Below are 12,980 nucleotides of genomic sequence, written 5' to 3' on the forward strand. Positions count from 1 at the left end.
CAACATAACATAAATGCACAGATTACAAAAATTTACTGATTATCCAGTGACTATAAAAGATCACTTAACCTCAAAAGTGGTCAGACAGACCAAGTCTTGATAAATTATTTAGATGACAGGTAAGGATTAATAAGAGTATAGGCAATCAATAAAGCTGTTTATATTACATTCAGTGGCACATAATCAAGATAAAAATGAAAGGGCAACTTATTCTTTATACCACAAAACCGATAACATTTTATAACATCAATTTTTCAGCACTATGGTGCTAATTCAGGATTTTTCATTGTGTATCAATATGACAAAAAATATGAGGAAAAGAATGTACAGAAATTAAACTTAGTTCCCATTGACAGGTTTGTGTTTTTGTAGATGTCTGTTGTAGACACAAGCTTCATCTCCTGCTGTCCAGAGCAGAAAAGACAAAAAAAAAAAAACTCTTGGGACATATAAGAATTTATATTTTACCCCATTCTTGTTCAGATTTATATTTCAACACCATAATACCAAGCACAATATAAATAAATAATTTCTGACATATCGGATTATTGTGATGTTATTAAACAATATACTATGGTCTTTAACTGCTGCAAATGTAGTGGATATATTAACTGCTGCAAATGTAATAGATACACACCATTAACAGTTTTTCATGTTCCAATGCAACTGCTTTCCACTCCACACATGAACTATAGCACTATTGACCTACTGGCTGTTTTCTGGCACACCTTCATTGACATTGCATTACAACCTAAACAACGAAAGATCTCAACATCTTCAAGTGGCACAGATGTATTTTTAATGAAAGAAGAAAAACAAATCAAACATGAGGTGACAAAAATCTTTTTAATGAAAACTTTCAATCCTGTCACATGTACACTTACAACTACAGCACAATACACACTCTTGGGATTAAGAATTGTGACTGATCAAGCCTGGTTTATGCACCCCTCAACTTATTTTATTCTTAAAAACAAAAAAAAAAACAAAAAAATTTTTTTTTAAAGATATAATATTATATATATAAAAAGAACATTGACGGAAGTTAACAGTTCAAATGTAGAAAGTCTTTAAACATTTTCATGAAGTAAAAACAAGTCTACATGGCTATCTGTTTCAATGCCTCTTTCATCTGAGTTTAAGAGAATAAACACATTTGATTCAAGTGTACAGACTTTTCCCTAAGATAAAATCAGTTAAAATTACACTGAAAAATTTATAGAAAACAATGCAATATTACAAACATATAAAACTAAAACTTTTTTCAGAGATTACAGAGAATAGATAATTAAGACCACTCTGTAAGATCAGTGCTTTACTTCCTCCTGGTGCGCCTGACAGGAGCTGCCTCTGTAGGGACATCTACTTCCTCTAATTTTTTCACACTCCTTGCTTTTCGAGTGGTGGTTCCTGTGTGAATATATAAAACATTACCATTACACTCTCAAAAGGTGAATAGTACAGTACAGCATGAACACAACAAATGCAAAACAGAAAACGTTATTATTACACGAGCAATTATGATGGACACTGGAGAACTAAATGACAGAGCATCTCTTAGATGGTCTAAATGGGGATTCAAATATTTAGGAGTTACCATTACACCTGGACGTCCACAGTTATAGCAGGTAAATTATGACAAATTAATCAACATTATTAAAAAGGACCTATTAAGGTTGGAAGTGTTGCCATTTCACTTCTTGGAATTAATAAAATGTGTTTTTCACATTACCAGAACACACATTTTCAAAAGAGAATTACTGACTGCAGCGTTGGTTTTCAGATAAGCAAGTATGTTAACTTAGCAACAATATGCACAATAAGGTATACTGAACACATACTAAACTTCAATGTAAAGTTCTTGAACCCTTCTGGATAAGAGGACAGCATTTATATTATGCATACCTGAAACAGACTCTTGAGCTTTAGCAGGTGCTGGATCTGGTTTCTGTGCTGTACTTTTCTGTCCTCTTGTAGCTTTATTTCCAATCTTCTTGGAAGTAGGATCAGCCTTTTCTGGTTCAGCTTCAGGCATTTTCTCTTTGCTTGAGACCTCTGCTGCAACTTCGACTACTCTGCCTCTTCTCTTTGGCAAAGGCTCCTTATTTACGGACTCATCTGTCACTTCAATCCTTCTCCTTTTGAGGGGGGTTGATGTCTTACTATCAGTGGGCTCTGATTTGGGCACAGAGGGAGCCACTGCTTTTCCTCTTCTCAATGGCTTGACTTTTATCTGAGCTTCTTCTTGAGTCTCTTCAATGGGAATTTCTTCTTTCACTCCTCTCCCTCTGCGGCCTCTGGGTGGCAGATCAGTTGACTGATTTGATTCTGTGGAAGACATCTCAGCTGGTAATTTGCCTAACCTTTTGGATTTCTTCAGCTGCGGCTCTTTTACATTGGTAGTAATTTCAGACTTTTCAGTGTCTTTACAGACGACCAAATCTGTGTTGCAGGTAACCGTTTTTGATGGTTTTATTTCACTAGCTTGCTCAGCTGTAGCAGACTCACTGATTGGGCTTTTAGGGATGTCCTTAGTCGAATCCTTCAGTTTTCTTCCACGGCTTCCTCTTTCCACTTTCTCCAGTCCGACACCTGATATTTTCTCAGCAGCAACAAATTCAGAACCTGCCTGTGTCATAGTATTTTCTTCTTCCTTTGATTTAGGTGCTTTTGCTGTTCTCCTGGTATGTTTAACAGGCTTTACTGGCTCTTCTGATGAAGCTACATCCTCAGTAACCTCAGACTCTGCCTTCATAACTGCTTTACGTACACGGCTAGACACCACAGCAACTGGCGGTGCAGGGTCTGCAACAGCACGACGACCTCTTTTGACCGCAACATCTGCCACCATTTCAGTTTCCTTTGCATTAACAGCCCTTTTTCGACCCGTTTTGACAACAGGGGTCTCTGCTTGTTCAATTGGGCTGACAATGTTCTCCTCAGCCTTAACTGAAACGGTCTCCTTTGACTGCTTTGTCTTCCTATTCCCTCTCACAGATTTTATCACTGTTTCAGTGTGTTCTTCGGTCACAGGTAAATGTATGCTGGTATCTACAGCAGGTTGGTCAACAACCTCTTCAGCCATTTGTGGTTTCTGCTGTTTGGTTTTTCGTCCTCTGCCACACTTGACCACAGGTGCTTCAGGCTCCTCTTTATGGTCAACATTTGCCTCTGCCGCAATTTTGGAAACAACCATGACATCATCATCACCCAAGGGCTGGTCCTTGACAGTTTCTTTTTTACCTTTCCTTCCTTGCACTGACTTTGCTACAGGTATCACTGGCTTCTCAGCCACTACAACAGCATGAGTGCTTGGAATTTTGCTTTCCAAAGCAGGGGTTGGCTCGGTTTTCAAGTGTTCCTTTTTTGTTGGCCTTCCCCTCCTAGCTCTAGTTGAGGAGATGGTGTCAGTACCTAGTGAAGTCTGCAACTTGACATCCTCTGGTGCAACAGCATTTTCCTCACAAACAATTTCAGTTGTTGTCTGTTCAAGTTCTTCTGAAGGTTGTCTTCTGGTTTTATCCATAATTTTTCTCCTCCCAGTTTTCACAAGAGGGGCTTGGACCTGCTCTTCATTTGCATCAGGACACTGTGGGTCCACAGCATTTGCATCATGAGTGGTTGCAACTGCAGCATCAGCACCATCTTGTTTAGGTTTTTGCCCTTTCCTGGTTTTGGTAACGGCAGGCAGGGAATCTTGCATCTCGACCTCTGTATTCTTTGCCTCTTCTTCCACAGAGCTGTGCTTGGGAACTCTACCACGGGCTGATTTTCTAACTGGACTGGCAGCGATTTCTGATACTTCAAGAAGTTTCTTGCCTCTCTTTCCTCTGATAGGACTAGCGGGAACTGGACTACTCATATTTTCCTCTTCAATTAATAACAATACAGCAGGTGCTTTGGCCATTTTGTTGTTACCATTTTTGGATCTCTGTGCTGCTTTTCCTCGAGTGCCACGCTGAATTTTACTGGCAGGTGGAGACTTGACTAGCTCCACTTGCTCAGCAGTGGATGAAGTTGAGGTAGCTTCAACTGTTGTGTTGGTATTATCAGATACGCATACAGTTTCTTCAGACTGCTCTTGGTTTTTTTTATCTGGCCCAGAAGAACACACATCAGAAGCATCAACTGAAACAATCTCCTCTTCAATCTGGTCAGGGTGTCTTTCCTGTGGAGTTACAGTCTCAATATATGGATGACTCTGATTAGATTCAACTGTTTTAGCGGTGCACTGTAGATCCATAGATTTTAAAACTTCACTCTCCATGGTTTCAACCTGACAGACATTTTCTTGGTCGTATTCCTCATCCAAACCTACAAGTCAAGACAACTTCATGAGCTTAGTAAACTAAGTAGTTAACTGTCATTAATGTCTTTCAGTCATTTCATGTAATTTCCCGAATTTTAGAACGGAGAACAACAAAATAGAAAATGTGCATTACCCAGTTTTAAGTCTCCTTCAGCTGTCATGAACGTAGAGCAACTTTCCATCGGTTCTTGGATCTAAAAATTAAATATACAAGATGTAGTTAATTATGTGAACGAAATAAAAACAATTCTATACTACTTTTTAAAACAAAGAATGAACTGAACCATTATGAAATTGTTAGTGTAAAGCATATATCTAGAGGTTTACATATCTACAATGCCAGCGAGCAGTGAGACAAAACTCCAATTGACAGTTAAACTGTCTCCGCTGTAAGCATGGCATGAGTGTTCAATGGATTAACTTTTCCAATTACCTTAATAGGCTCAGTCACACTACTTCCGGTTGTCAAGAAAGAGCTGTTCTCAGGTTCGAGTTCTTTAAGGCCAGTGGACTCCTCTGTCATTGTTTCGAGTCGAGGGGTCTTCATAAGTTCACTGATTTCAAACTGACTGCTGACAGATTCTCTTTTTAACTTGGGAGTCTGCATTGACTGCTTCAAATCAGATAAGTCTTCTACGGGTTCAACTTTCTCTTTGGGAGTCTGCATCAGCCCTTCCATACCCATTTGATCTTCAACTGGTTCTCCTCTGTGTTTAGGGGTGTTCTTCAGTTGCTGAACACCAGTTAGGTCCTCTTTGACTTGATTTCTCTTCTGTTTAGGTGTCTTCGCAAATCTTTTCAGCCGTGCTTGATTCTCCATCAGGTCTCCCTTTATTTCCGGTGTTTTCATCAGTTCTTTCACACCAGTAAGGTCTTCATGTTGCTCAGCCTTTTCTTTGGGTGTTCTCATAAGCCTCTGAAGACCAGATGCGCAGAGTACAGGATTGCTCTTCACTTTTGGAGTCTGCATCACTCTTTTCACTCCAACCATGTCTTCTACTGGTGCTCCCCTGTATTTGGGAGTCTTTAGGAGTTCCTTAATGCCTTCTAGACTTTCACCATGGGAAGGTTTACATTCCTTGGGGGTCTTGAGCAGCTTTCCTCTTAAGTCCTCAATTGGTTCAGCCTTCTGTTTTGGTGTTTTCATGAGTTGCTTGACTCCAGTGAGACACAAGGATGGTGCAGCTTTCTGGTTTGGGGTTTTGACTACTGTTTCAGGTGCAGCCTCCTCTTCCTCTGTTTGGACATTAGGTGTCTCTACATCTGGAATGATGTCATGGCAACTTGTTTCAATAGAGTTATCAGGGAGTTCAGAAAGACCTTCGTCTTCCAACAAACTACCATCCTGGTTGTCAAGAAGTAGTCGTGTTACCGCTTCATTGTTGTAGCGACCACTTTTGGCAGTGGAGACCACACTTAATGGCGACACCAACATTTCACCTGTGAAGGAGGTAAAAAAACAAGAGCATGAAATCAGTTATATCAAAATACACAACAGATCGTTTGACAAGTCTGAAACACTTACCTGATTCTTCTGGTGTTTTCATCACTGAAACCTCATCCAGAGAAATCTCTGGACAGTCTTTATTTAAAGGAACTCTATTCTTAGACCTGGTGTTGGCTGGTGTTTTAAAAATCTCTTCAACACCTAACAATACACATACACAACATACAGAATTTGAACTAACAATTTCATCAAACTTATTACATGTATTGTTTTCTTCAACACTGAACAAACCTGTCAAGTCCTCATCCATTTTCATGTCCTTCTTGAATAGTGCTATATTTGGCACTATTTTAGGTGCAGCACCAACATACTGGTTAGTCCTCATATGGGCTTTGCCAACAACAATGGTGACTGGAGATGCTGCATGCCCAGTACTAACATCATCTTTCAGCCTCTGTGCAGGTGTCTGCATAGGTAACCAACAGTCAAATGCAGTTTGTAATAAAGCCACAAATTAATGAGCCATTCAATGAATAAAACCATTCACAGATATATTTAAACATTGAATGAATCAGAACAAAAACATTTATTTTGAGAGTGATGATATTCTTTATTTTACCTTGGGTTTTGGCAGTACAGCTCTCTTCACTATAGTGCTCTTTGTAGGTTTTTTCTTAGTTGTAACTTCTGTTTGAGGTTTGGTCTGACCAAATTTTACAATATCAGCCCAAGAAGTCAACACTTAAAACAAAGGAACAAAAAAAGATATTTAAAACAATGATAGATTTAGTATTCTAAACAGGAACACAAATATATAACCAATTTAAATGTTTCACCTTTTAGATTAGCCCGAGATGCTCCACTACGTCTTGAACGCATGACATCAAGAGCACTTTTAATTGCACTTTTGGGAGTTTTTCTTCCAGAAGACTTCATGCTCTTCCTCCTTAAGGGTATCTTTGGTGTTACATACTTCTGGGGCACATCTTCTGCAATGGCTGACTGTGGTTCAGACATGCTCCCCTGGTCCTGGACAGGGGATGGAGTATTGATAAGAGAGACTGAAAACCTTCCCTGCACCCTCGGTGTCTCAGTTAAAGACATGTCACCAGCAGCCTCAATCGCTGAAGTTGATGCTCTCTTAGCAGATGCAGGTGTCCTAGGTGCAGCAGGAGTAGAGGATGGTGTTGGTGTTTTGGTTGAAGCAGATGGTGACTTTTGACATTTTGGTGATGGAGTTTTAGCCTTGGTTCCCGATGACCTTTTGGCAGGTGATGGAGTTTTAGCCTTGGTACCCAGTGACCTTTTGGGTGAAGCTTTATTTGGAGAACATTTTTGAGCCTCTGAAACTGTTTCTCTAAGTCGAAGAGCCTAAAAAAAAGGGAAGAGGAAAAAAAACGTATTAAAAACCTTCAGAATATTCAGATTTAATAATCCTCAAAAAGCTGGATTTAAGCATTACCAAAAGACCAATGGTGGATGCTCGTCGTAAGAGAGATTGGGGTCTTTGAAAAGCACCCAAACTGTGTCGTGGGGTGGCCCCACGGCGAAGGGGGGAATTTGGGGGCAAGCCTTTGTCAAATAGCTCTGGACTCAGCTGACCACCAAAGGACACTCGCTTTTTCTTTGCTTTGAGTACAATTACCTCATTGTGTGATTCATTACCATTAAATAGCTCATTTACTGAAGTGTCATCTGTAAGACAAACAAAAGTATGATGAACATGACTTAAATAGCAACACACATTTGCATCATTTTCCTAAATGTCAAATGGTGCATATGGCTAGGCCTTTCATGACAGCAACTTTTTGTTGTGTGACATATTTCCCCAGAAATATTTGCGATAAGCGATATTGTAATTTTAAAGACAATTTTATGCCACTGAATATATAATCAAAATAACAGCATAATAATGCAAGGTGGCCTACACACTTTCAAATGACAAAAAAAACGTTTAATTTGTAAGAATATTTAGATATGGAAATTATCAAAATTTTAGATACCTTAAAAAAATACAAATAAAAAAAAACTTATTTTCTCTGTAAATTAAGATGCACACTATTGCTGAAAAACACAAACCACTAATTAGCATACAGATGTCCATATGCACACCGGCACAAATTGCTTAACAAAACCATATCTACGGATTAAACTTTTTTTGTAGAAGCACTTATTTTTAATTATAAACTAGCACCTCATGACTACACCACTTTATTTTCGAGAAGCTGCAAAAGACACAGGCGCAAGTGGAATGTACAAAACATGCCAGGTGACTTGAATTTTTAAGTAAATATAATGGGCGATTTTTGAGACACCAAAAATTTAGGTCATGTACATATATTTTGCTTTAAGTCAATATATTAATTATTGTGACAGGCCTACATATGGCATTCAGACACTTCCATTGTGTTACTAATAGCTCTATTCATAAGGGAAAAAACAAGTTTCTATCAAGTTTCTCACCTTCCTTCTTAGATGCTGATGTGGTAGATGTAATTTCAGGCAGAACATCTTGGATTTGAAACCTTTTGCCAGCATTTGCTCTTGGTGATGTTCTAGGTGACATCTTCACTCCAGTGTTGTTATCCTTTGAGTTATCCCTTGGAGTCTGAGGCTGGACTGAAGGCATTTGATGAACAAGGCTCTGATCCTGTGATCCACCACTTCTCCTTCCTTTTGGGGATTTAGGAGTCTTCTCTTCAGGCTGGGGCTGTAAAAGAATTTGCTGGACTACCTCACCAGCACTGAATTTCTGAGGTGTCTTCAAGGGTGTTATATTCTTCCGGGAGACAGGAGTTACACAATTCTGTGTCATTGAGGGGGTGGTGGACCCTATAGATGGCACATCGTTAGTGAGGTTTTCTTCCACATTTGAATTAAATGAACTCTGAGGTATAGCTGATCCAGTTGTATCCTCAGAATTGGATTTTGATGATCTTCGCTTCTTTGTAGATGGGGTTGTGACCTGTTTCTGACTACTTTTAACATCTGCAGCCGAAACTTTCTCGTAACCATTCTGAGGTCTTGCAAGAGGTGTTTTTGGTTGCTCAGACTTCCATGGTGATTTTGCAGCAAGGTCCTGTTTGACCATTTGGTAAAGCTCACAAAAAGGTGACATGCTGTCCTTTTTAAGTTTGCCATCTTCTGGTTCGGTCTCAACAGTTTGTTCCAAAGATGGTGGCAAGTTTGACCCATCTTTTAAACAAGTATCTGTAAATACAGTAGACATGACAATCATATGAAATCAACTTTTAGCAACATAGTACAACCAGGGATGGGCATTTTAACCGAAAATAATATTCGATGATCGCTGGTAATTATACGATTATTATTTGAAAATCGCACCCCTCCACTGCATGCACACACACACATGTATAGGCTACACACCATTAACAGAGAGAGAAGAAGAGAGACCATTCACGCTTTCAATCTGTATGATAAACCGTATCATTAGGGAATAGGTTCTTTTAACTCAAGTCATATAATGACAGTAAAGTGCTGAAATAATTAGCAAAAAATCAAGTGCTCGTGCTAGGGCATTTCCATTTAAAAACTGAGCATAAACATTCATAGCAATAAAAATAAAAATAAATAAAAACAGTTTAATATTACCTCAAGCCATAATATCTTTAGGCTAGGTCTAAACGCATTAAAATGTATTGTGAACAGCCTGAATGACAGCACTTATGTGAACATACACTTTAACGTCTGGCTATATAATATATATTTTTTTTTTAATGAGTATGTCTATGTTTTCGGGATTAAGACGGAAGTGCAATTTGTTCATAATTAGTTCAGCAGCAGAGAACATGCCAATTCCATTTGCACAATGCATATGCGGAGCGTATTTTTTTCCCACGCCCATGTTACCAGATTTAAAGCGTTCACATTGCACGCAGTTGCAGTCCAGTAGTGTGCTCCACGATCATTGCAGCCATCAGGACCAACAAACCCCCCCCCCCCCCCCCCCCCCCACCGTGTCTTTGCACACCACTGGTTCCAAATAACTTTTATTGACAATGCAAGTCAACTGTGTTCACATGAGAATGGACTCTTCTATTGTCTTGTTACATGAATACCTCACCACTGCACAAGCACGAAATCATAGTGATTTGTTTAGACAATCGCACAACCTATTAGATATTCTATAATTAAATAAATTAATAGAATATTCCAAAATCTTGACCCATCACTAAGTACAACAACATTTAAATTTTTTTATTATAACAGAATAAAAATCTCTCAACTACTAACCAAACGAATGCTCCGACTTTCTCTTTTCCACAGGAACAGGTGTGGCTTTTTCCTGCTGCTCTTTCAAAGCCTACAGGGAAAAATAATTAAAATTTATGGAAAAAAAAAAAACTACTACCATCAACTGTCTCGCAAGACTCGCATCAAATACAGACCTGAACTGCTTTGCCTTTTCCAGGTGTGGACAGCCTCTTCTTCGGTGTCTTAGGAGGTGGGTACTCAAACCTGACATTTGACAAATTTAACAGCAAGTTATTTTAACAAACAAGGATTTAATATTTTTATTCAGAATTTGAATATTAGTAATAAACATCTGACTCACCTGAAAGAACGATCAATGATTGTGATGACATCACCATGCTTTAAACATTCCGACTGATTAAGAGCTTGTCCATTAATACGAGTGGGGTTCACGGAGCTCAGATTGGTCAAAATTAGCTTACACAAGAGAGACAATTCAGTATAAATGAATAGCATGACATGTGTTCATTTGCACAAAAAGATTTATAGAATTTTTTTCTTTTACATGTTTAGCAACAATATAATTACCTCCTTGTTCTCATTTAGCTCAATTTTACAATGCTCTTTAGACACCTGCGGCAGCTGAATCCGAATATCACAGTCCAGCTTCCTAAAGTGGTGAGGAGAGTTCACATTAAAACTTCTATACCCATTAGATTTTTGGGTGAATATGAAATATTCAATTATAATGCATGTGGTGTAAGATACACTGTCTCCTTGTCATTTCTGATCTATAACAAAAAAAAGTGACAAGGTGTACAGTAAACAAGCTAAAAAAAAAAAACTACGTTTTTTATAAGCTGTTGACCGCCCAAAAATGAGGGTTGAGGACAACATATTTCACTGTTCAGTTGGATAATTTCTCAAACAAAAGGAAAATTAAGAAAAGGGGCACTGACATAATCAACATAACCAATAAAATTTAGTTTTTGTTTTTTTTAAACCAGGATGTAAACGGTTTTTTTTGCGGTAAAGTTGGGCATTTTACCATGGGGCATCTATGGAATTGACTCCCTTTTGCTGCCAGCCTCTAGCGGCCAGTCGATGAATTACAGTTTAAGTCACTTCCGTATGGGCTTCACGAGAGAGAGCGGGAGGTTTCCAATTGGGCTGTCATTTAGAATAACGCATTCTGATTGGCTGGAGTGAAATTTGACATCAATGAAAAGCCCGCCTGGAATCAAACGAGTAGAACAGCATGTCCCAAACATTTACAACTATTGGTCAACTGCCATTTAGCAGATACTTTAACCGAATTTGTAGGTTTTTTTTAAGCAAAATGCACTCGCAGTGTGTTACCTACAGTGATAGTGTGTATGTGTAGTAGCAGTATATACATTTTGGTTTTCATGCGCCTCGCCGTATACTTTGCAGTGTTAGAAACATTCATACAACCATGTAACGTTAAGAAATTATTCTAAAATGAGTTACTTACCTTCCGAACAGACAGGACGCTGTGAGGGGAAATTCAGTGCCATCTCCTCCATTTCTCTTGATCACCACTATCTTCCCAAGCAAAGGCATTTCAAAACAACTTACCTTGTTTAGCAAACACAAAAGACAAAAAAGAACAACCCCGTGACTAGTGTGATTGTTTCATCGACGTAAATGAAACATTTTACTGTAAGGTTTCTTGGAAAGGTCAATTTAATACCATCACTGATTTTAAATAAATCATACTATACAAAGAAAATGTCTGAATATTCTATATTAATGCATATTTTCTTCATATAATTTACGTTCACATTACATTGGAAACACGAAATCAACACATGGGCAAAGACCTTTAAAACACTCTGTAACATGCAAAAAGCACAGGTAACGTATAACGTACATCCACATTTACTACTTTTAGTGACCGACCGGAATTGCCCGCAATATTTGATAATAAAGTTAGCAATTTGTTTTGTGTGTTAACTGTAACTATCGATAGCGTAACGTTAGTAACGATACGTCAATACATTTTGAGCAGTTCCAAGGATATTAAAATTATCATGTCTTTACCTGAGGTTACGTCAATCAAAATTATACAATATCCATCGATGTCGAATCCTGGTATAATAATTAAAACCTGCTTAATCCAACATTAGGATTACTGTCCCAGTTGCTCCTGCCGTTAACAGTTCAAACTACTACTATTACCAAACATCAGCACACGGTGTCCATCAACGCAAGTTTCCGTCTTGACTGACGGCATATATCCTTCCGCAAAAATAAATAAATAAAATAACTACCGGTTTTTACTCAAATAAAATATATAATAGTGCATAAAAGACGGAGCTAGCTAATTGGAAACTTATCCAAATGTTAATTTAGTACGTTATCCGTTATAAAAATTATGGACTACTTTCTTTGTCAATCCGCGGAGGAATATAAGACGGATAACTATAAATGTTTGAAAACCATTCAAAATTCCCCGCGGAGGCTTTTGATTGGCCAGTAGTAATACTTGCTACTTGTCATAGCCAATAGGATTAGGGGTTGACGTAACGCGACAGTTAAAGTGGCCAATTAAATCATGCTAAACGCGCAACCAACTATTAAACTAGACATTACTATCCGCCCCATTCATCTTGAGCTTGATAAGAAGGCGGAAGCAAAGAAAGCATGGTTGTGAGTAACTAGTTTATGCACACAACTTCTAATGTACTACTCCTTATAAATTATGATTTAAGTCAAGTGAAAATTAAAATAATGGTCACTTAAAGTGTCCCATTGAAAATGCCTTATTGTAGTGTATATTATAATACAATACTTAAGTTATTTTACTGTAATTTCTTTAATTATTGTACAATTTACATAATGTTGTGTAAAAACGGAGTAAAAGATTAGAATATACAACCCCAACATGGTTTATTTTACGGTAATAACCAACTGTTAAGTACATTATTATAATTTATATTTGATCATACATTTAAATTACTTTTATTATTTCTGTTTATTTTGTGC

The 12,980-nt window shown here is 38.0% G+C and overlaps 1 protein-coding gene across 4 annotated transcripts; it reads right to left on the minus strand.

Annotated features, from left to right (window-relative positions):
• Window positions 1–827: 827 nt before the first annotated feature.
• On the minus strand, window positions 828–12,359 carry mki67 (marker of proliferation Ki-67). Of its 4 annotated transcripts, none has more exons than XM_026222961.1 (16): window positions 12,036–12,359; window positions 11,467–11,570; window positions 10,560–10,641; window positions 10,333–10,448; window positions 10,166–10,235; window positions 10,011–10,080; window positions 8,220–8,966; window positions 7,219–7,451; window positions 6,593–7,127; window positions 6,376–6,497; window positions 6,048–6,222; window positions 5,835–5,957; window positions 4,743–5,749; window positions 4,443–4,503; window positions 1,917–4,314; window positions 828–1,410 (listed from the first exon to the last, which is right to left on the minus strand). In XM_026222961.1, the coding sequence occupies exons 2-16, from the start codon at window positions 11,553–11,555 to the stop codon at window positions 1,308–1,310; spliced, it is 5,931 nt and encodes a 1,976-aa protein (XP_026078746.1). In that variant the 5' UTR covers window positions 11,556–11,570; window positions 12,036–12,359; the 3' UTR covers window positions 828–1,307. The 4 variants fall into 4 exon arrangements, with proteins under 4 accessions (XP_026078746.1, XP_026078745.1, XP_026078747.1 ...); XM_026222960.1 differs by having other exon boundaries at window positions 1,906–4,314; XM_026222962.1 differs by having other exon boundaries at window positions 1,868–4,314; window positions 12,036–12,358.
• Between the last annotated feature and the right edge of the window lie 621 nt (window positions 12,360–12,980).

The sequence above is a fragment of the Carassius auratus genome, chromosome 37 (assembly GCF_003368295.1).
Source record: "Carassius auratus strain Wakin chromosome 37, ASM336829v1, whole genome shotgun sequence".
Classification (NCBI taxonomy): Eukaryota; Metazoa; Chordata; class Actinopteri; order Cypriniformes; family Cyprinidae; genus Carassius; species Carassius auratus.